The sequence below is a fragment of the Podarcis cretensis genome (genome assembly GCF_951804945.1).
Source record: "Podarcis cretensis genome assembly, chromosome: 15".
Taxonomy (NCBI): domain Eukaryota; kingdom Metazoa; phylum Chordata; class Lepidosauria; order Squamata; family Lacertidae; genus Podarcis; species Podarcis cretensis.
In genome coordinates, this window is record NC_137185.1 from 34,915,682 (window position 1) to 34,940,348 (window position 24,667).

Consider the following 24,667-nt stretch of genomic DNA (forward strand, 5'->3'; position numbering starts at 1 on the left):
AAAACAAATCTCAAACTTCAGTTAGAAGGGCTTGCTTTGCTTTGCGGCTCAATTATAATTTGCCTCCTGAAAAAGAAAAGAAAACAACAAACCCGCTTGGCTTGAATTATGTCCAAATATTTATTTTTCTCGTGGGGGAAAAGGAAAACAAAAACAAAAACACACATAAACATGCACTACAACCATGGAGAAAAAGTATTTTGGGAAACTGAAAGAAACACCCCCCATGGATCAAACTCAAAATGGAATACTTACAACACTCTGATGAGTTGAGGGTAAGTTTTTTCATAGGTGCTGGACCTGTAAAAGGGTAATAATTCATAATGAATTGTAAAAAAAAAAAGGTTTAAAACACTTTTCCAAAAACAAAACAAAACCCAGAGTCCTTTTCGTTGGGGCTAATTCATTTTTTTAATAATAAAAAATACATTTTGTTTGCATACATCTGTATATACATTTCCCATCCTTAATTCAGGCTAAGCCTAAGAATGAGTAAATACATAAGATTGGATTGGAAAATGCATTAAGATATATTCAACAGCGCAAATAAGTTTTGATGGATTCAATAATGGAATACTGAATGGTTTAGTTTATGTAAAATATGCAGGGATTTATGTTATGCAGACTGAACCATGGAAAGAGAAGAAGGGAACTTGATATCTTAAGGATGATTTTTTCCCCCAGAGAGTGGGATGTATACAGAGTTTATGTAAAAGAACATTGTCAGAAGATCAACCCGTTGGCAGGTTTTTATTGAGCTTCAGTGTGCAAATAGGGTAATTGTATAAAACAAAATTTATAGTAAGTCAAATAAGTCAAATAATATGAAGAAAGTAAAGTTTAAGTGCATATTTAAGGAATTTGCAAGGGGAAGAGCAGAGGTCTGAACACATTTAATCGCAAATGGATGTACAAAGCAAGCATTAGGTAAAGAATGAATAACCGTTTATTTTTTATTTCACATTTTGCCTACAATATCTATTGTGCACTTCTGTTATCAAGTTTTCAATCCATAAAGCACTCAAAAGCAAAAGAAGAATATATTTTAAGGATGTTTGAATAGGTGTTCTAAATGGTAGAGCAGAAAATTCAAAATTTTTTAATATATTAATAAATTTAAAAACCCCTCAAATTGGACTAATGTAGCTAAGAAGGATGCTAGATCATAAATAACTGCCTACCATTGAATTAGATCTGATTTTGACGATAAGTGAGATTAAGGAAAATATAAACTTTTTGGAGAATTGCTAGATTTTATTTAAATGAGTGGAGATAAGATTGTAAACAAGTGGGTAATTTGCCTGAAAAATTTCTTTTTTGTAATGATGTAAGTAGGGACGCAGGTGGCGCTGTGGGTTAAAGCCTCAGCGCCTAGGGCTTGCCGATCGAAAGGTCGGCGGTTCGAATCCCTGCGGCGGGGTGCGCTCCCGCTGCTCGGTCCCAGCGCCTGCCAACCTAGCAGTTCGAAAGCACCTCCGGGTGCAAGTAGATAAATAGGGACCGCTTACCAGCGGGAAGGTAAACGGCGTTTCCGTGTGCGGCTCTGGCTCTGGCTCGCCAGAGCAGCGATGTCACGCTGGCCACGTGACCCGGAAGTGTCTCCGGACAGCGCTGGCCCCTGGCCTCTTAAGTGAGATGGGTGCACAACCCCAGAGTCTGTCAAGACTGGCCCGTACGGGCAGGGGTACCTTTACCTTTACTTTAAGTGGGAGCGGGAGATGTGAGGGAGTCCAAAGAAGCGACAAAATTATGTTATGATATAAGTAATGTTGTTTACAGTGAGAGCTGGACCATAAAGAAGGCTGATCGCCGAAGAATTGATGCTTTTGAATTCTGGTGCTGGAGGAGACTCTTGAGAGTCCCATGGACTGCAAGAAGATCAAACCTCTCCATTCTGAAGGAAATCAGCCCTGAGTGCTCACTGGAAGGACAGATTGTGAAGCTGAGGCTCCAAGACTTTGGCCACCTCATGAGAAGAGAAGACTCCCTGGAGAAGACCCTGATGTTGGGAAAGATGGAGGGCACAAGGAGAAGGGGGCGACAGAAGACGAGATGGTTGGATAGTGTTCTTGAAGCTACAAACATGAGTCTGACCAAATTGCGGGGGGGCAGTGGAAGACAGGAATGCCTGGCGTGCTCTGGTCCATGGGGTCACGAAGAGTCGGACACGACTAAACGACTAAACAACAACAACAATGTTGTTTAATATTTACGCATTTGTATTTAAAAAACTTTAATAAATTTGCATTAAAAAAACAAAAAACACAAATTGGAATAATGTAGGTCTCCCCACCACCCTGGGAGCTCTAGGCGGCGCGCTAAAGCCGGCAACGAGGCGGCGCCAACCCGCCCGCCTCCTGGGCCGTCCCCGCCCCACTGAGGCGGCGGCGGCGGCGGCGGCGGCGGCAGGTCTCCCTTTTCCGAGCGCCAGGCCAGGCGGAGCCGGAAGCCGGCCGAGGCTGAGCCAGCAGCGGCTGAGGAGAGCGAAGGGAGGCGGCGGCGGCTCCTCTTTCCTCATGGCGCTGAACCTGAGCCGGAACGGGCCGGCGCTGCAGGAGGCCTACGGGCAGGTGGTGGCGTCGGCCAGCCCCACGGACTGGTGAGTCGCCCCTTCCCTTCGCCGGGGACCCTCGCCGGCTGCGCCCCGCCCGGCGCTGGGCTGGCGGCAGGGCTGGCTCGCTCCTTGGCGCCGGGCCTGCGAGGCGGCGGGGGGCTGGCAGGGAGGCTCCGGCGCGCAGGGGGATGGCGGCCCTGGGGGGGGGGAGGCGGGAGGATGGGGCGCACGGGAAACGGGGTGGCTGTTGTTGGCTTCGGGGGGGGGGTGTCTGGGGCAGAGAGAGGCAAGTGTGGGCTTCAGGTGGGCTGCCCAGGTTGCGGCTCCTTGGAGCGCTGCACCCACACAAGGGGCCGGGCACCCACACTTTTCGGCGCCAGGGCCCCATGCACGTGGGGCTGACTAGGTTTGGGGCTCTGGGGGGGCCGAGCACCCACACATTCCGGCGCCCCCTGGCACCCACGATCGCGGTTTCAAGGTGTGGCACCCCTGGCATCCACGGCGTGGGGCCGGGTGACGTGAGCCTCAGCCTTTGGGTGCTCTGAGTGCCCGGGCACCCACACATTCCGGCGCTGCACGGCACCCAACGCCCCCTGGCACCCACGATTGCGGTTTCAAGCTGTGGCACCCCTGGCATCCACGGCGTGGGGCCAGGTGACGTGAGCCTCAGCCTTTGGGTGCTCTGAGTGCCCGGGCACCCACACATTCCGGCGCTGCACGGCACCCAACGCCCCCTGGCACCCACGATTGCGGTTTCAAGCTGTGGCACCCCTGGCATCCACGGCGTGGGGCCGGGTAACGTGAGCCTCAGCCTTTGGGTGCTCTGAGTGCCCGGGCACCCACACATTCCGGCGCTGCACGGCACCCAACGCCCCCTGGCACCCACGATTGCGGTTTCAAGCTGTGGCACCCCTGGCATCCACGGCGTGGGGCCGGGTAACGTGAGCCTCAGCCTTTGGGTGCTCTGAGTGCCCGGGCACCCACACATTCCGGCGCTGCACGGCACCCAACGCCCCCTGGCACCCACGATTGCGGTTTCAAGCTGTGGCACCCCTGGCATCCACGGCGTGGGGCCGGGTAACGTGAGCCTCAGCCTTTGGGTGCTCTGAGTGCCCGGGCACCCACACATTCCGGCGCTGCACGGCACCCAACGCCCCCTGGCACCCACGATTGCGGTTTCAAGCTGTGGCACCCCTGGCATCCACGGCGTGGGGCCGGGTAACGTGAGCCTCAGCCTTTGGGTGCTCTGAGTGCCCGGGCACCCACACATTCCGGCGCTGCACGGCACCCAACGCCCCCTGGCACCCACGATCGCGGTTTCAAGCTGTGGCACCCCTGGCATCCACGGCGTGGGGCCGGGCAACGCGAGCCTCGGGCTGTGGGTGCGGGGAGGAGTTGGGTGCAACTCTGCACACCAGGAAGGGCGTGGTGGGAGAAGGAGAGAGGAAGGTAAGATCGTGCAAGATCGTGGTGGTTGTTCGTTTGGGGGGGGGTTGGGTGTGTGTGCAATTATGCACAGAAGGGAGCTGGCATATCTGTTACTTATTTCGTGAAAATTATACACCGCTCAATTGTGGGGGTGGGAACACAACAACAACAACACCCCCTTCAAAGAGAAGATGGAACAATACTATAGTGTGGCATGGCATTGTGGGTGCTGCAGGGAGGTTGCAGCATAGCTGTCAACATTTCCCTTTTCTTGTGAGGAATCCTATTCGGACTAAGGGAATTTCCCTTTTTTAAAAAAGGGAAACGTTGACAGCTATGGGTTGCAGGGTGTGGGGTGGGGCAAGAGAGACACATGGGCTTGTGCCTTTGGAGTGGGGTGGGGCAGTGGGGAAGGGCTTAGCCTTCACAGGGATTGGTTTGTGGATGGTTGTCCTTCCTAGAATGGGTGAGGAGCTGGCCAGGGCTTGACCTGTGTGAAAACTCCAGAGATGCTAAAGGTAAAGGACCCCTGGACAGTTATGTCTGGTTAAAGGCGACTATGGGGTTGTGACGCTCATCTCACTATCAGGCTGAGGGAGCCAACGTTTGTCCACAGACAGCTTTCCAGGTCATGTGGCCAGCAGGAGTAAACCGCTTCTGGCGCAACAGAACACCGTGAATGAAACCAGAGTGCACGGAAACGCCGTTCACCTTCCTTCTGCAGCGGTACCTATTTATCAATTTGCACTGGTGTGCTTTTGAACTGCTAGGTTGGCAGGAGCCTGGGACAAAGCAACGGGAGCATCACGGGGATTCGAATTGCCAACCTTCTGGTCGGCAAGCCCAAGAGATGCTGTAGCACGTGGTGATAGGCTAGAAGATGGGGTGGATGTTGCCTGAGGCTGTGGGGAGATGCAGATTTGCACAGAAATAGGGGAGAGAGAAAGTGAGGAGCATGTGGCTCGCATACCCGGAGGGTGCCTTGCCTTGCATCTACAAAGTCCATAGCTGTCTGCACCTGTTTCTCCTCCTTAATTATCCCTGCCTTTTAATCAGTCCTTTCCAGGTACTCTACTCTTTGGAGTATTTGGAGGATTAGGCCTAGAGGGAGATGGTGAGCAAATGCCAAAGCAGTGGTGAGAGTGACAAAGGAGAGGGACATTCAAGTACAGTATAGGTGCCCACTGATGCCCCACCCCTCAAAATCTGCAGTTGACCTTGTTCTTAGGGTGCATTATTCAATTGCTGATCTTCTAACAAAGTAACTTGCCCCTTGGGTCAGCCTCTATACCTGAGGGCTGGAAAGTGGCCAGTGAAACTCGAGTTAAAAACAACAACTATGAACCGGGGGACCCTGGAAATTACAGGCCAGTTAGCTTAACATCTGTCCTGGGGAAGCTAGCAAAAAGTTTTGCTCAAGATAAAATAAGCAAGCATATAGAAGAACAAGCTTTACTGAAGCAGAACCAGCATGGCTTTGGTAAGAGCAAGTCCTGTCTCTTCGACTTACTAGAGTTATTTGTGAATGTTACCAAGCATATAGAAAGAGTTGATAGCTTTGAGAATAGTGTATTTGGACTTTCCAAGAGCTTTCGACAACGTACTTCCCCAAAGGCTACTGAGTAAGCTTAGAATTCGTGGAATAAGAAGAGAGGTCTGTTTGTAGATCAAGAATTGGTTAAGTAGCCAGAACCAGAGAGTAGGAATAAATGGACACTTCTCTGAATGGAGAGATGTAGAAAGTGGGTGAGCAGTGAGGCGGTCAAGTTTGTTGATGATACTGATTTGTTCAGGGCTGTTAAAGCAAAAAGAGATTGTGAAGATCTTCAAAAGGGTTTCTCCAAGCTGAGCAGTGTCCAAAATTGGCCACTTGTGACCAAGTGAAGATGTGACCAAGTTAAAAATACGACTTTTGAGCCATCTGGCCCCCAAATGGCAACTAGACAACTGTTTTGGCAACTGTACCCCTGGTTTAAGGAGGTATTTGAGGCCTAGCTTATGTATCTGAGTTTCTAACACTGAGTTAGTGAACGGAAAAAGAAAATCTTAATTTCACATATATGTTTATGGGATCTCAGCTGGTGATGACTGACCAGGAATGAGACCTTGGGGATATTGTGGAGAGCTCTGTGAAAATGTTGCCCTAATGAAAAAAGGCAAATTCTATGCTAGGGATCACTAGGAAAGGAATTGGAAATAAAACTGCTGATACAGTGCAAATCTATGGTATGACAGCATTTGGAATACAATACAGTACTGTGTTCTGTTCTGATCGCCTCACCTCAGAGTGGATAGTTGGAAAAAGGTTCAGAAAAGGGCAACCCAAATGTTCAAGGGGGTGGAGCAACTCCCTATGAGGAAAGGTTGCAGCATCTGGGACATTTTAGATTAGAGAAAAGGCTAGCAAGAACTGACATGATGGAAGTCTTTAAAATTATGCATGGCACTGAGGAAGTGGAAAGAGAAAAGTTTTTCTCTAATATCATTAGAACTCACGGACATGCAATGAAGCTGAATGTTGGAAGATTCAGGACAGCTATTTTTTTTAAAGTACCGTATTTTTCGCTCTATAACACGCACCCGACCATAACACAAACGTAGTTTTTAGAGGAGGAAAATCCGTAGGCATGCCACCCGTAGGCATTTCCTCCATAACACACACAGACATTTCCCCTTACTTTCTCGGAGGAAAAAGTGAGTGTTATGGTGCAAAAAATACGGTACTTTTTGATGCAGTGCATAGTTAAGCTACAAGAGGCAGTGATGACATTCAACTTGGATGGCTTTCAAAGTTGGTTGGGTAAATTCATGGAGGGTAAGGCTATCTGTGGCTACTAGCCATGAAGGCTAGCAGCCATGAAGGCTAGTGCCAGAGGCACTAATGCCAGTTGCTGGAAACCACAGAGAGGCAGAGTAATCTTGTGCTCAGGTCCTGTTTGCTGGTTTTCTAGCAGGATCTGATTGGCCACTGTGAGAGCAGGATGCTGGACTGGATGGACCATTTGTGTGAAACTAAGTGCTAAGAGAGCCTAGGACTTGCTGATCAGAAGGTCAGTGGTTCGAATCCCCGCAGCTGGGTGAGCTCCCGTTGCTTGGTCCTTGCTCCTGCCAACCTAGCAGTTCGAAAGCACATAAAGTGCAAGTAGATAAATACATACCGCTCCGGCGGGAAGGTAAATGGCGTTTCCATGCGCTGCCCTGGTTCGCCAGAAGCGGCTTGGTCATGCTGGCCACATGACCCGGAAGCTGTACGCCGGCTCCCTTTGCCAATAAAGCGAGATGAGCACCGCAACCCCAAAGTCGGTCACAACTGGACCTAATGGTCAGGGGTCCATTTACCTTTACCTAAGCTACCTTACCTATGAAGCAGGTGAAGACTTGGGTTGAGGCTGTGCCACAATGCAATGTGGCTGGACAAAAGGCAATTCTATTTTACTTGCGGTTGCAGAACAGTATGAGGTATGGAAACAAGCCCCTTGAGGCTGTTCCAAGTCAGCAATGCAGAGGATTTCTGCTGTTCAAGATTAGAATTCCATCTTTTTCTAGCCCTCCTTGAGGCTTCTGTCATGCGCAGTTGGGTTTCTAAAGGGACTTGCTCTGTGTTTTAATATAAATTGCAGCGCAGCACAGTTGCAGTTGAATTATGGCTGAGAATTGATAACGTCATGTGCATATAAGCATACAGTCCGTTGCTGTCTGAGAATTATTTGCAAACAATATAAATCTAAGCAAAAACAAAAACAAAAAAACACATGCAAACAAAAGCATGTTCTCTGCACATTTTTTAATGTTTGTTTGTGGTGGAGAGGGACCTGCTGACAAACCAAGTAACTTCTGAGGTAGATTGTCTGGTGTAATGTGTTCAGTAACACAGGATGCAGGACTGGGAAAGGTCAGATCGCTTGAGCCTCATGGGAAGGTAGCTGTTACTTCTCTTCCATTAGTGTATGAGTGCCTTTAAGAGCTGCACAGCAGCGGGCTTCCGGGTTGGCACCTCCGACAATGGCGGAGCTCCTCCAATCGGGAGGAACTTACTCCGTGAAAAACAAGGTCTGACCGCCACGGCGAAGGCGGAGACCCATTGAAATCACAAGCGGGAGAAGCTTGTGAACCTGGGATTCGGCTGGCACCTTTTGCGCCTCCCCTACTCGCGGGGAAACCCTGTTTTGGGGATCCGGAGCGACGTGGGGTGAGTGGCGCAGTGCTTTGAATCAACTGCTTCTTTCACGGAGTGAAGCCGCATTGTTGCTGGAGAGCGCTGACTTTTTCCTGTGGACAATTGGATTTTAAACAACTATCCGTGAGTAGAACGGAAAATTGGATCTTTAAATACCTTAATTTGGCGCCGAAGCGGGAAGGTCATAAACAGGAAGTCCGCCTTCCGCTTTTGTAAATAGACTGAAGCAAAGACGTTACAAGCTAAAGTCTTTGAAAGCTTTTGACAAAGGATTAAATCTCCATCGGTTAAAAATACAAAACTCCCCTTGGAAGCAGGTGAAGAGGGGGAAAATTTTGAACTTAGTAAGCCTGCAGGAGTGAGGGGAAAATCAAATTACCACAGCTCTGAACCTGGGAACGAGCTGCCAGATGACGTTTCGGGAAAGTTTATTGACAGAACGGATTTGACAGGTAGCTAAAATAAGAGTAAGAAACTGTTTCCATTGTCCTCTTCTGCATTTAAAACGGAGGAAAAAGTAACTGAAAATCGAAACTATGTTTATTGCTTGAGTTGTGCTTGAAAGAACTGATACAAGTGGAGACTGTTTCCCTCTAGAGGGAGCTTTTGAAACTGTTATAGGAGTGTAACTGGAACTGGAGGTCTCCAGCTGCAAGATAAGCATTCTGAGAACCAGGGATTGACCTTGGACCATTCAAAATGTTGATAGGAGAAGTTATTGTGATTGCATTATGTAAGATAAACTATTCGCTGGAAGAGCTTCATAAAAAGACGGATGACATGACTTTTAAAATTGATAATTTGGAACAGAAAGTGACTAATTTGAGACAAAAAGCGAGCACCAACACAGAAATAATTCAGGACCTGGCACAGGAACCTACTTTGGCAGAACAAATGGTGGAGGAAAAGGAGAAAGTTGTTGTTTTTGAACCTAAAACAACACAACCGGGATCCTTAATTTTACAGAAGCAAATTGAGGACTATAAATTGAGGCCTTTTATGATTGAATCTAGAAAAAGCCAGATTTTGAGGATTGGATCCCGGTTTAAACTGAAGAAGGAAAGTTGGAAAGATCTCTCTATCCAGGGATTAATTGACTTTTGGGACATGGACTTGGATTTGGAGGAGATTGAAGTTTTGGGGGCCTTTGGATTTGGAGGAATCTTGAAATACGTCCTGAAACATTTTATAGACCCTAGCTTCAACTATGGAAATTTGGCTGAACTGTCCAGAAGGAATAAAAGTATTGTTAGGATGGAGTTTTCTCGAGATTTGCTCTCTAGCATTAAAGAATATGAATAAGATCTGCAGAAGGGACCTGGAAAAGATCTCCAGGTTGATGGACTATATGGAATTGACAGAAAGGACTGGCAGAATCTGAAACCAGGGAGAGGAGTTGATGGAAGAAGATTGGAAAATTTAAAGTTTATATATAGAAACATTGCAAAATTAATGAGTGATAGAAAAATGGTGGATTGATATTTTATGGATTTAGCAGAAATGTTATAAGGAGTTATGATTATATAAGTATTTTAGTTTTAATGTTAAAATAAGGTTAAAAAATATGTTATTTATAATATGATAGAGAATAGAGAAAGATGAAAAGGATTTGCTGAAATAACTAATAGAAGTGGAATACAAAAAGGGAGGTGAGAGGAGGTCGAGGAAACAAGGGAATGAAAGAAAAAGTATCGAAAAGGGGGGATGTATTTTTTTAAATTGTTTTTGTTTTGTTTTATTTAGGGTTAGGATTAGGGAGTGGGTTTGGTTTAGTTTAGTTTAATGTGTTTAGTTTAATGGGTTTAGGTTGTGTTTTGTATTGTTTATATATTGTATTGCATTGTCTTTTTTTTCTTTTGTTATTTCTCTTCTGTCTTCTTTCCTTTTAAAAGCAATAAATATTATTTTTTTAAAAAAAGAGCTGCACAGCAGCAAGAAATGAAGTGTGTGGCACTTTACCCTTTGAACCTTTGCCTGCAATGCAGCTATTGAGAGCACACGAATCCTGTCAGAAAATGTGCAAGTCCTACATGGGAGCATCTTGTAGCTATAGAGTGGGATGTTTCCCTGACCATGACATCCATGTGTTGGGGTGCAAGAGTAAGCCTGCAAGTGAAAATTGGCAACAGGTTATACAGTGGTGCCCCACAAGACGAATGCCTCGCAAGACGGAAAACCCGCTAGACGAAAGGGTTTTCCGTTTTGGAGGTGCTTCGCAAAACGAATTTCCTATGGGCTTGCTTCGCAAGACGAAAATGTCTTGCGAGTTCCTGCGGGTTTTTTCCCCTTTCCCCCCCTTTTTCTAAGCCGCTAAGCCGAAAAGCCACTAAAGCCGCTAAACGGCTAATAGCGCTAATCCGCTAAGCTGTCAATGGGCTTGCTTCGCAAGACGAAAAAACCGCTAGACGAAGAGACTCGCGGAATGGATTCTTTTTGTCTTGCGAGGCACCACTGTACATTGGCCTATAGATGTCCAAAGCTGCTGTGGCAGGCAGTTCAGAACCTCCCCCACCCTAGTAACTACACGGGATGGGTGGCATAAAAGTTTTGTTGGGAATTACACATGGCGAGGAGATACAGTAATAATACTGGACATGAAATTATTTATCATCATCTTCATCATGTATTTAATTTGCACTCCATCTTTCTACCAAATGGTGTTCAAGGTAACTGTGGCTGTGGCAGTACTGGAGAAGTGGGTGTTTGTCAGGAGGAGGTAATAAATTATGAGGCAGAGAGGTGATGGGAGTAGTGGAAATGATGCGAGGAGTTGCAGATCCACAACTGGAATAGGTCTGAAACCAGGGATCAACTTGAGATGTGGTGATAATGAGTATGTAATTGAATGCAGTGCTTTTCCAGAACCTTAAAGACAAAATAAATTTATTTATTTTCATGAGCTTTCATGGAGTGGAATCCTCTTCATCAGATGCATGAAATGTTATCCTGTGTTAAGCAGATCCCTTTAATCTCATCCTTTGCCTTGTTGTTTTCAGGGCTCTTTTTACCTATGAAGGTAACAGCAATGACCTGAGAGTGGCTGGGACAGGAGGTGAGTGCATTTTGAGAAGTGTACTTTTTACTATATAAGTGGCCTGGGGATTTTATTTTTGTGCTTGTCTGTGTTCCCGTGTTTATAAAGAAGATTGCATTTATTTCTAGAGGAGTGTCTGCTTGACAGGCTGCCTTCTGTTACTCAAATGCAACTTGCCCCGTGGCCCAGTTAGTCTTATCTCTCTTGACATTGTTCTAAAAGCATCTCCCTTTTCTGCATGCACCATGAAAAGACCAGTTTCTTGAGTGTTTTGCCTGTTTTTGCTCATTCAGAAACAAGCAGGATTCTGAGAAGTGTTTAGTAAAATGAAGCGTGGGAGGCAAAGTGAGCGACACCTCCACTCTGTCAAGGGAAAGGAAGCAAGACATTATATCTCGAGCGTGTTTTCAATACAATGTGGAAGTGAAGCGGTGAGGTTAATAGTTTACATGGCCATTTTGAAAATAAATTAAACCTTTTGTGTGTGCTTCAGTGTCTGAAACAGAAACTCCAGAGGAAGAAAGTTAACTACTAGGCAGAATGCCTGACTTAAGATTAAATGCAGTATGTGAGGAATTCTGTACAAAATGGCAATTTCAAACAACTTAACTCCTTGGCAAGCTCACTCATTTTTCAGCAATGCCTGCAAAGAAACCTTAAAGTAAAAGTGAGGCAGGCTTAGGATATATTTTTGCATCTCACCGTGATGAGATCTATTTTCAAAATGGTGTAAATGTCAAAAGGCAAAACATTTCTGTTACTGGTGAAATTTTCACTTTTCTTCCCAATACTTATGCCCCGTGGCATGAATTACATACAGTAGTGGGGGTTAATGAAGCCTATCTGTTTTGCCATGATTTATGAATTGGTAATCTATGGTTTGTGATCAGCTAGCAAATCCAGTTGGTTCAGCCTTGGTTTGCAAGTTGTGGCATACTTACGAGCATTCAGCCCCCCCCCCGCATTATGTATTATTGTAGTTTATATCATTTATTGTAAATATTATAGTCATGGGAGAGTTAATGCTATATACAACTGGTTAAAGTTAAAAGTTAGCTGCCTTTCAATTGGTTAAAATACAAGTTTAGAAGAGAGTAAGGCTGCAAACCTATCTGTACTTAGTAAGCCCCATTGTATTTAGTGGGACTTACTTCTGAGTAGACAGGGGAACCAAAAGCAAACACATTTCTAAATCACAATTTGCGCAGTGTTTTCAAGCCATGATGTGGATTCTAAACTATGGTTAGGGTTAAGCCATGTTTTGGTTATGTCTGAACCAAGTCAGAATAATGCTTTCAAGGCAATAACTCTTGATGGTTCCAATAAAAAAATAAAATAATGGTTCCAGTTAAAAAAAAAAGACTGAGACCAGTCTTTCTTGCGCTTTTAATAGGTGTGTGGGAAATAGAATGATGGAAGGTGCAATTTCTTCATTAGTGACTGTTTTATTTATAAAGCTTCAAGGACAGAAGCAATTTTCCTTCTGTAGCTATGAAGGGCAGAGACCACAGTTCCTGGAAATCTAAATAGGAAGGCAGTAGAAAAGGAGAAGCTCCATGTTGAAGACAGCTCATATAAAACCTCTTCTCCTTCAGCTATAGAAAAAGAGATAAAGAGATAAAGAGATAAAGAATTACCTGACATTCAGAAGACATCTTAAGGCAGCCCTGTTCAGGGAAGTTTTTAATATGTAATGCTATATTGTTTTTAACACTGATTGGGAGCCGCCCAGAGTGGCTGGGGAAACTCAGCCAGATGGGCGGGGTATAAATAATAAATTATTATTATTATTATATTATTAAAAAGGAAAGCAGCTTTTTTTGGGGGGGGGATTTGATGGGTGAGAAAGAATTAAAGTTCAGCTGTGGTCTAGGCCTGAGAAGTTAGTTTCTTCAAATTTGACCTGTGTTTTGAGATGACTGGTTCCTACAGAAGGGAATTAAAATATGTGACTGTCAGAAGAAAACAGCTTTAAGAGGAACCTGTTACTGTAAAATTAAAAAGTTTCTCAAATAAAAGGTAGCATATCTGATGATGAGGTCTTAAGGAGTAGCACTTCGTGGAAAAGTGAACTTTGCCTTTGAAATTGTTGCAGCAGCAAAATTGCAGGGGCAAATTGTGAGTGGATAGACTTGGATTCTGAAGTGTGGGGTATGTCAACAGAACATGTTTTTGCTTTGTTCAGTGTAGTTGCTGTTCAGGGCACAGAATGTGTGTTTCTGCCATATTTAAAAATGTCTGCCTTCACCCTGTGCTTCCCCAAGGGTTCAACTCCTGAGATCACTTAAACTGGCATTAAGTCCTATTGAATATGGTGAGACTTGCTTCTGCTGAGCTCTGCCCAAAGTCCTTAAAAATGCACACACTCCAGGTTCTGAGAAAAAGTGAATGCACAAATAATAGAAACCATCCAAATAGGTAGAAGGTGTGCTTTCTTGCTGTAAACTTTTTGTTAGTGGTGAGAACTGACATGCTTAGTGCTGAACAGGGTGGTGTTGGTAGTAAAAGAGTAAGATCCTGCACCTCCTGAAGCATGTCCTTAACTATGTTCTGGATTGTAGTGTTTTGCCCAACCTCCAAAGTATCTATAACTGTTAGATTCTGCTTCTGAACTGAGTTCCTCAAGCATTCTCTGCAAGAATTCTGGGAAAACAGCAGGGTCCTAAATGTCTTCATGCTTTCAGCTAATGTGCTTCCTGAATATTTTATGGCGGAGTAATATTTCTAGACGGATGTTCCGTCCTTCCTCGGTGGTTCAATTTACCAACAATGTTCCTTTGGTTAGCGTGGAATTTGTATTTGCTCTTCTGACAGCAGCTTTCATATTGGCTTATTATTCTGGTAGAAATCCATAGGAGAGAATGACTCTGTTATCTTTTGTTTTAATTGTATGCTGAAAAGAGCTAAAGAAACAACATAATTTACGATTCCTAATACAGTGGTGCCTCGCAAGACGAAATTAATCCGTTCCACGAGTCTCTTCGTCTAGTGGTTTTTTCGTCTTGCGAAGCAAGCCCATTGACGGCTTAGCGGATTAGCGCTATTAGCGGCTTTTAGTGGCTTATCGGCTTATCGGATAAGCAGATAAGCGGCTTAGCGGCTTAGAAAAAGGGGGGGGGGACCCCGCAGGAACTCGCAAGACATTTCCGTCTTGCGAAGCAAGCCCATAGGAAATTTGTTTTGCGAAGCACCTCCAAAACGGAAAACCCTTTCATCTAGTGGGTTTTCCGTCTTGCGAGGCATTCGTCTTGCGGGGCACCACTGTACCATTGTTCTATCAAATTTATGTGACAGTCTGGCCTGGCAGGGAGTCCATTGTGACCCATAAGGCAGTTTTTTGCTCAGCCATGCCCGCTTGTCAATATGGTGACATCACCTACACCCCCTGTCAATCATCTGTGGTCATTTGCATTGTTTCTGCGTTGCGGCAGCAATGTCCGGTGTTGATTGCCCTTTCTGCTGTAAAAGAATGAGCCTTACATTCTCAGCCGTGTGAGGTAGATTAGGCTGAGAGAGACTGGTTTATTTTTGGTATCTTCCAGTGAGGTTTGTAATTGAACAGGGATTTGCAGCAGAGTTTCCCATGTCCAAATCCCAGCATTTTGTCTGCTACATTACCTCTGCGTGTTGTAGAAGGCCAATTGTGTTAGTAGGTTTATATAAACAAAGGCTAGGCTCCAAATAACCATGGAACTAGTTCTGTGTATCCAGTGGGCTTTAGACTTGGGCTTTCTTGAATAGAAGACACTCTAAATGCTGCATATCAAGCGTTTTGAAACTGAATGGAGTGTGGAAAGCTTCAGTGAGGGTGGTTTTGTGAGCTGCATGGGGACCAGCTTTTCACAGCAAAAGAAGAAAGAAGCCACGCATTTCACTGCACCAATGCAAGTACTGTTATGAGCACTCTTAATGTGTGACATTGTATTTCAGCCCCTTCCTTTATAAACACTTTGAGCTAATGGATGTTACCTCTTGTGCAGTGTGATTTAATCTTTGTCCTGTCCTTGCTTACCGGGTTTTGTTGACAAAGTTAATCGGTTGCTTTGACTTCTACCTGTTATTCTTCTTGTCAAACAATACTATACAGATGGTGGCCTGGAGGAGATGGTGGAAGAGCTCAATAGTGGGAAAGTGATGTATGCTTTCTGCAGAGTGAAAGATCCGAACTCCGGCTTGCCTAAATATGTGCTCATCAATTGGGTATGTAGAATATGGTTCCGTTTGGCTATGGAAGTTAGGGGATGTATCCTTCGTTATGAAAAAGATGAAGCCCTTTCACAGTAAAGCACCAGTGTTGGAAAATCCAACACCTAGATCCCAGCTGTATCACACATACCAATGCAGCTGTTCAAGTGCAACCCTAATTCAGGGTCTTTCCTCTTTTCCCTCATGCAGAGAGATCAGTACCAATCATAGTTTGTGACAGTTGTTTGCAGATTGTCCAGACAGACTTTCTTTTTTTGTGCCTGCCTGCAAATGAATGTTTGGTCTTCTGGAGGCAAGTGTGCTTGCTTGTGTGAAACATTGTTCTATGGCTTGCCACAAATAGGGAACTGGAAATGGCTAATCTCCGTGTGCAAGGGGAAGAGAGAGCCCCCAGCATTTGCCTCATTGACGAAAAGGCCACCAACACTGGGGCTGCAATCCTGTGCAAAATTATCTGTGATGTTAGTCCTATTTTAACTTTCTTAACAAAGATGTATAAAATCAAATGTTTTAATCGCAGTCACTATATATATAGAGAGAGAGAATTTAAAATATAAGCATTCATTTTATATTGCCAAGCGGGGCCTTGCAAAGCTGCTGCAAATTCTCTGCACAAATGTTAAGGAAACTTCGGTGAAAGAGCAAACAGCTGACTAGAAGGAAAACAAGATAGCAGAAAGTGGGGCAAAAGTTGTAGGAAGCATGATCAGCCTTATGGAAACCACCAGCCACTACCACTAAGACTTCTCTGGAAAAAACACATTAATATGAAATGTGTAGATGATGTCATAAACTAGGGTTTTTTTCAGTTTACTTATTTTGATAATTGGGATGTTTAGGTTAACATTTAGAATGGCAGAAATTATTAACTAAAACTGTTCCATTAACGTTTTAATCTGAGAATTTAGTGATATTTAGAATTCAGGCCTTGCAAACTTTCCACCTTTTTTGCCTCCTAGTTCAGACTGCTGTGCATCCTTTTCACCCCATTCTTCCTGGTCTACAGTCGAGGAGCTGGATCTTCTAATGACAAATGGCTCTCTTAGAATAGTTAACATAAACAGTTTGTAGAGAAGTGCCATTGGAATCCAGTCCCTTCAGTAATTCTATTTTGGTCAAACTTCAATGTCTATACTAGGACAACGGCTTATTAGGCCAGCCAAAAGGTCGCAAAAGAGTTTTCAGACTTCCTAGTTCACGGTTTCCCAAGCTTCTCAGTTCATGGACCCCTTAATCAGTTTATAAAGTTATCATCAACCCCAAACCAAATTCTTAGGAGCATAGATGAAATGATGCCAAGAAATATCAATCTATAATCAACATTTATTAACCATAAATCATTTATTAACCATCATTTCGTTTCCTGCTTGGCAGGGGGTTGGACTCGATGGCCCTTGTGGTCTCTTCCAACTCTATGATTCTATGATAAATCACCATTGCTAAGAGTCATAACTTGAAAAAAATAAAGTACAACTAAAATATAAAAGTAAAAGTGCACCAGTATACATTTTTTTTCAGTAAAGCAGCATGCTCTGAGAAAACTGTTGTATTACAGAATCATTAAGTTCAGAGGTTCCTCATTGGCAAGAGGGGAGCTCTTTGTACATGAGCACATTCTTTATTTCTGAGGCTCGCGTTTCTCATTAATTTTTTGCACTGTATCTTGCAAACTTCCTTTCTACCCCAGGCCCTTTTTGACCCTATGGTCTTTATTCGCAGTCCCATAGACTCCAGGGTGTCAATCTCAGCTGCAGTACTTGGGGAAACATAGTGCTAGATGATAAACCAAGCAGGATGGAGGTGAAGAAAACCATGCCTGCTGTTGAAGCTATGGCATTTGCATCCGGTCATGGACTCAAGATGGAATGGCACAAGAGGCACAAGAGTCATGGAAAGGAGGCTCTGTTAGATGATATTCTGGTTTCGGTTTACACCAAGACCTGCGGAGAAGAAGGAACATAAAATGATTTATCAGCAGCTCCCCCCACCCCAAAAAAGCTCTCTGGAAATATAAAATCCAGCTGTTACCCAGGTCTGTCTCCATGTGTGTTCAAAGTGTTCCTTTCCTCCTCCCATCTTCAGTTGCCAGTTGGCAACTCTGTTGGAGTAAAGTAAATAACCCTTGATATGTGGTGTGTGTCCCTACTCCCCACTTAAGCTCCTCATGTTTTCTTTTCATAGTTTGGTGAAGGCGTTAATGATGTGAGAAAGGGAGCCTGCGCCAACCATGTCAGCTCTGTAGCAAACTTCCTAAAGGTATTTAATCTTCTGTTTTATTTTCCATCATCGTCTTTTCTTTCAGCTGAATGCCCTCCCATATACAGTGGTGCCTCGCAAGACGAAATTAATCCGTTCCGCGAGTCTCTTCGTCTAGCGGTTTTTTCGTCTTGCGAAGCAAGCCCATTGACGGCTTATCGGATTAGCGCTATTAGCGCTATTCGTGGCTTATCGGCTTATCGGATAAGCAGATAAGCGGCTTAGCGGCTTAGAAAAAGGGGGGGAAAGGAAAAAAAAACCCGCAGGAACTCGCAAGACATTTTCGTCTTGCGAAGCAAGCCCATAGGAAATTCGTTTTGCGAAGCACCTCCAAAACGGAAAACCCTTTCGTCTAGCGGGTTTTCCGTCTTGCGAGGCATTCGTCTTGCGGGGCACCACTGTAAATGGCTCTGTGGTCAAGTTGTATCAGGAGTTTGGGGTGTGTCGACCTCTGTGCTCCCCGAGTGGTAGGAGGTTTTGTGGGGTGATCTCCTATGAGTCGCTTTTGGGGTGGGGAAGAACACTGGAGACTTAATGCTGCTCTGTAATTCCCTATTAGAAATCAAGCAGTAGGGAATAGGCAGCTGCCAGACAGACGGTGCTAGTCCTGAAACCTAATTGGCCCCCAGCAACAAAACTAGATGGAACTTTAATCTGACCTGGCAGCACTGCTCTTGCAACTTGAAATAGCCACTAACCAGTCAGAAGCCATTCAGTAAGCAGTGAGCAATATCAAGCCATACCAAAGTGAACACCCTTCCTGCAGGACAGCAATCCTTCATATATTTCCTCATTATCACATCCACACAGTTTGGGCTCCTTGAACCTTTTCTTGTATTCATCTGTTTTTATTTCCTGACCCACATACAAAGCACTTGGGGTAGGGCAGGATTTATCCTTACGGATTTTTCTCCTCGCAGCAGGAGTGGATTAGACTAATGGTTTTAGTAATTTATATGTCTGAGCCCAGTTGCGCCCCTAACTCCCATTGTCTTATGCTCTGGTAACCTCTAGGTTAGATTACTGCATGGGGCTGGCTCCAAAGATTATTCAGAAACTTCAGCCGGTGCACAATTCGGTGGCCAGGCGGGGCAAGATGGTTTGAGCATTTGACACCAATCTTGGCCCGTCTGCACTGGCTTCCAATTAGTTTCCAGACCCAATTCGAAGTGCTGGTTTTGACCTATAAAGCCTTAAACAGCTCAGGACCACAATACCTCCAAATACGTATGTGCGCAAGATTGACATTTGTAGGAAATAGGTTCGAATGTAGTGAGGTTCTCAGACCATTACATACAGACAACTCGCAATTTGCATTGGCTGGCTTTGCGGTTTTTCCTGCATCATGATTTTTGCCAGTTCCTGCTCTTGTGATTCACTTACCCCTGCAGGAGGCAGGGGTGAGCTGAGGCGGTAGAGTTAACAGGGGTTACATGAGTCGAGAGAAGCACTGGCTGGCTTTGTGTTTTTTCAAAAATTGTGATTTTTGCACAGCACACACATAAATTGCCATGTCAAAAATTATGAAACGGTTATCACGATACGGACTTCAAACGGTTTTGGACAATATAGCAATATATCACCCAGCCCTACTTTCATCACCCAGCAGCTCACCTAAAGCACAACTGGAACCTTCTGATTTCTCATCCCCAGTCTCTGCACAGTGCAGTCCTAGGGGATATGGGTGGCGGAGACTATGAAATTTGCAACTGAGTTACTGCTTATTGCCAGAAGTCAGGAATGCAAGATGAGATTAAAGTAGCGGAAAAGCTACAAAAACTTGGAGCTTATGGGTGACTGGTAGAATCCGAGACCAGGGAGAAGAGTCGGTGGAAGAAGATTGGAAGAAATTTAAAGTCTATTTACAGAAACATTGTAAAATTAAGGAATGTTAGAAGGAGGCTGGAATAAAGTTATGTGGCTTTAGCAGAAGTATTATAAAGGATTAAGTAAAAATAGATTGTTAATGGATGAAAGGAGGGAAGGTAAAGTTACATTGTATTAGGATAAAAATTGGGAAGGATGGAAAGGATTTGTTGAAATAGCTAACCGAACTAGAATACAAAAAAGGGAGGTGTGAGGAGGTCAAGGAAACAAGCAAATGAAAGATAAGCTATGGGAAGGTTCGTTGTATTTTTTTCTTCTTTTTGGTTTTTTTTCTTTTTGGTTTAATTGTATCTATTTTTCTGTTTGTTTCAAGTCTGTGTTTAATTTGGTGTGTTTTCTTTTTCTTTTTGTAACCTTTAAAACCTTAATAAATATTATTTAAAACAAAAACAAAAACTTGGAGCTTATGGGGAAGGAAATACCACTTCAGAGCATTCAGATACATTTTGGAGGGGGAGGGAGCATGGAAACGACCTTAGTGAAATGGTTTTTATGCAGGCCACCTTGGGGGGGAGTCCTTTTGTGGCAGAAAAGAGAGAGATTCCAGATTGCCCTTCACTAGAGCAGGATTTAGTCTTGCATTGACTGATGATGCTCTCCTGCCCTCTAGCTCTCCCTTCTCTGCATCTCATTTCAGGGTGCTCATGTGACAATAAATGCTCGGGCTGATGAGGATGTGGAGCCAGAAACCATCACAGAGAAAGTGGCCAAGGCTTCGGGAGCAAACTACAACTTTCATAAAGAGGGCAGCAAGTTCCAGGAGGCAGGTCCTCAGACTCCAGTGGTGAGTTGCTCTGAGCTCTTGGTAGCATTGGTTGTGGCATACAGGAGGAGGAACATTGTGGTGAATGGACTGGTTGGGCTGCTGAGAACTTTTTGTTGGCACTTGAGCTAAAATAAATTCGCTACACCGAAGGCTAATAGTTTGTATGGCGTGTGTTGCTTCACAGAAGCAGCTTGTCTTGGAGCTTTAACTTAGGAGCTTGTGTTGTGAAGAGACAAGGGATTAGATTTCGTCTGTTTAAAAAATAATAATTGGGGAATCTGGGGCTTCACTGTGCCTCTGGAAGGCCCACCTCTTCTGTTCCAGGTTCCAAGGAAGGTGTCCCAGGGAGAGCAGGCATAGGGAAGAGCTCTTTGCAAGGATGGAGTCTTCAAAAACAATGCTTTCATTTTTAAAAAAAATGGTTTCAGTAAGCATGCAAAAACAACAAACTGAAAGTGAAGAATAGCCATTCCACCATAAAGCCAGTACATAAAGAAATCCCTAAGGTAGCATTTGTTGCAGGAGGTTTAAATGAAGCAACTGATTTGTTAGTGTAAGTGACAAAAAAAAGAACCATATACAGTGGTGCCTCGCAAGACGAAATTAATTCGTTCCGCAAGTTTTTTCTTCTTGCGAGTTTTTCATCTTGCGAAGCACGGTTTCCCATAGGAATGCATTGAAAATCAATCAATGCGTTCCTATGGAGACCGTCCGGGGACAGAGGGGAAGCGCCACGCGCCTTCCCCTCTGTCCCCGGACCTGTTTAAAGCAAGGGGCGGTGGGGAGAAGATTGCTTCTCCCCGTTGCCTGCCCCGCAATCTCCAGGGACAGAGGGGAAGCGCCGCGCGCCTTCCCCTCTGTCCCCTCTTTTGAAGCAAGGGGCGGAGGGGAGAAGATCGCTTGGTTCAAAAGGGGTCCTTGGTTCAAAAGGGGTCCGGGGAGAGAGGGGAAGGCGCGCTGCGCTTCCCCGCTATCCTTGGAGCTTGCGGGGCAAGCTTCGTTTTGCGAAGCAAGCCCATAGGGAGATGCATCTTGCGAAGCGTCTAAGAAAACGAAAAACTCCTTCGTCTAGCGAGTTTTTCGTCTTCCAAGGCGTTCGTCTTGCGGGGCACCACTGTAGTATCAAATCTTACCTTTTTAAAGCGAGACCCCTCACAGTGCTACTTCCCAGCCTCTTGATAACCAGTTACTCAATGTAAAGCCAGCTCCTGTTTTCCACTTAGCTGCTGCGTGGTTGGAAATCTCGACTGATAAAAAAAAAAAGCCACCAGGATTCATGCTTTCAAAAGGTATCTGTGCTAGAGGAGGGAAGGCAGCCCTCGCCCTGCTGGATCAAGAGGGCAGAGTGGTTTGAAAGGTTGGATCTAGTTTGGTGTGTATGAATCGTATGTGTGTGACTCTAGGTTGAATGAGGGGTCTGGATGGGGTATACATGAACAACTTGAAGGAATGCCTCCTCCCACATCGATCTGCCTAGGTGTTAAGATAAGCAGGGAGGCCATGTCGTTAGGGCCATTGCCCTCTGTGGTTTGAGGAGGGCTTTTTGTGTGGAATGCCTTTGCCTCTGATGTGTGCCCTCCGCCATAGTTTGGTTTTTCACTGTTGGTCAGGGTGCACTTCTTTACCCAGGCCTTTTGGCGATGTGTCCAACCTCCTGCGATGCTGCTGCTGTTTTGTCATTGATTGGGTTTTGTGTTTTTACGGGTCGGTTTGCATTTCATTTAAAAACGTTCCTTTTTAACCAGGCCTTTGGTTGATTTGATTGACATCCTATGCCCTTTTAAGATGTGTTTTTTTGGGGTGGGGGTGGGGGTATTGGGTTGTTTTTATTATTATGTATTTTGTGGTTTTATATTCTGATTTTATTCTGTGAACCATCCTGAGACTTGTGGGTATAAGGCATAGCTGTCAACTTTTCCCTTTTCTTGCGAGGAATCCTATTCGGAATAAGGGAATTTCCCTTAAAAAAATGGAAACGTTGACATCTATGGATAAGGCGGTATAGAAATTCAGTTGTTAATAATAATAGTAATAATAATGCAAACTGAATTTGTTTTAACTGTGACATTTTTGCAACCCACTCTTTGGTGCAGAGCAGGCTGTACATACAAGTAATAAAAAATAAAATAAATGTGTGTGGGGGGGTTGTTAAGTAAAGTATCACCTTAATTTGAGAACACCCTCTATGCTCTCTCATTTTCTTAAGAATTTTTTAAGAATCTTAAAAAGAGAAATTATGCAAGATAGAATGTGTGTTTGTAGGATGATGTTAGTCTCACTTCCTACCCACATGCAACCGCTGACAACCACAAAGGAGACGATGCCTTCAGTGGGGGGTGGGGACTCACCATTCCTGGTTTTAAGGGAAACAGGTGGTTTTCAGAGTTCCTGAGAAATATAGACTGACATGACAAACTCTACAAGAATATGTTGGGATCTGATGGGTAGCATAACCTTATTTACAATTTAGAATTGGTTGTGAAAATCACCTCTGCCAGAGATTATGTTTTCATTAAAATCTAAGGCTGTTACTTTAGAGAGGTGGAATAAGGGCTCCTATCCTCTTCTGAAGATGCAGGTGAATGTGCTATCGAGAACAAGTGTAGAAAGATGCAGCAGAATATGGGATGCCTCTGGACCAGTATCTTCAGTTCAGATACTCCTGTTATCTCAAGGCTACCACTTGGGCAACCTACCTGCTGCAGCACAATCTGACTTTTCTCACTGAATTATCAAACTAAATAAATAATAGTGCAAATAGTTTATATTGCAGTAACACATTAGTTCGGGACGCGGGTGGCGCTGTGGGTAAAACCTCAGCACCTAAGACTTGCCGATCGCATGGTCGGCGGTTCGAATCCCCGCGGCGGGGTGCGCTCCCGTCGTTCGGTCTCAGCGCCTGCCAACCTAGCAGTTCGAAAGGTAAACGGCGTTCCGTGTGCTGCGCTGGTTCGCCAGCTGCAGCTTCGTCACGCTGGCCACGTGACCCGGAAGTGTCTGCGGACAGCGCTGGCTCCTGGCCTATAGAGTGAGATGAGCGCACAACCCTAGAGTCTGGCAAGACTGGCCCCTACAGGCAGGGGTACCTTTACCTTTTTAACACATTAGTTCATTATTGGTATATTTTTGTTGCAAAACTGTAGGAAGTGGACTTAGAAAAGACACAAAAGAGGGCACATGGGAAGCCCCTGGAATTTGGTGTGTTAGTATTCTTAAACTGGAAATCCTCCCTCTCCCTCTAACATGCTTCTAGATAGCTGCTGGCGTGTTAACACCAGCAAAGCAAGTCTTAATTGGTTAGTCATAAAATCCTCTCTGCGGGAAACAGTATGCACCTAGAGACCTTTCCTTCCACCTTTTTTTTTGGGGGGGGGGGGGAGCAGGCGTAAGTGCCCCATAATTCTTGCATTCTGGTTGGAAAAATTCATGAGGAAGCTTTAAAATGGCAAATGCAATACATTCCTGAAAGGTCTGTCCTTGCATTTCGTTCACTAGGATTACCCTATGTATCGACATCACTCACTAGATGTTGGGAGCATTTAGCTCTGCAAAAATTAAGACACTAGGTTTAGGAAGTGCTTGGTCAATAGTAAATTGCCTTTTCTTCCTTTTTTTTGGGAAGATTTTAGGTTTTAAAATTAATTGCCTGCTTTAATCAACTTGTCACATTATCTCAGATTAATTTATTTAATATCTGGACAAGTTATTTTTGAGATTGTGTTAATAGGAGTTAAATTTGGCCTTCCAACAAACTGTTTTGGAAGATGAAAGTGATTGTAGGTGGAAGAATGTGGAAATTAAGTAAAAATTTGTAAAAAGAAAATGGACATTTACAAATTTCAGTACCTGCATCCTAGAGAGAGAGAGAGAGTTTATCCTTTTGCATTGTGATTTCTGAATGGATCTGGATAATGCTGCTGATCCTGTTTGGAGTTCACAACTCCCATTGCCCCACATGTGTGCTCTGAATCGGCCGCTGATATGACTGCTTGCATTTTTTAAAACCTTATTTGTACTGGAAGATTTGCAGAAAGCAAAGATACTTTTTCTTGATCGTTGATCAGTGAAGCACTCCCCGCTGCAAATATTACCTTCTTTCTTTTCTTTCTCTTTTGAAGTTCTGTTGCCTCTTCCCCTTGAAAAATCTTATCTCTGTTCTTTTCCTCTTTAGCAGCCACATTTTCACATCCTAGCAAACCACTAACCATCGTTTACTATGAATGAGCATTGTGCTAATGCATACTCTTGAATTGTACTTGTTTGCAATCTCTAACCAGTCAGATGGGTGGCATATAAATAATATTATTATTACTACTTTTACTTTTACTTTTCCTATGTAGATGGGTAGGCTGGCTAGTA

At 44.4% G+C, this 24,667-nt stretch overlaps 1 protein-coding gene across 4 annotated transcripts in view; it reads left to right on the plus strand.

The window, feature by feature from the left end:
- The first annotated feature begins 2,406 nt into the window (after positions 1-2,406).
- The window catches only part of DBNL (drebrin like), a 41,193-nt gene continuing 18,932 nt past the window's right edge, over positions 2,407-24,667 (plus strand). The window contains exons 1-5 of one of the 4 annotated variants that reach the window (XM_079955099.1): positions 2,407-2,599; positions 11,156-11,211; positions 15,281-15,393; positions 17,581-17,655; positions 20,180-20,326. In XM_079955099.1, the coding sequence (XP_079811225.1) occupies positions 2,517-2,599; positions 11,156-11,211; positions 15,281-15,393; positions 17,581-17,655; positions 20,180-20,326 (474 nt within the window). In that variant the 5' untranslated portion in view covers positions 2,407-2,516. The remainder of the gene's footprint in view (positions 2,600-11,155; positions 11,212-15,280; positions 15,394-17,580; positions 17,656-20,179; positions 20,327-24,667) is intronic. The other 3 variants (XM_079955100.1, XM_079955097.1, XM_079955098.1) reach the window with 3 other exon arrangements.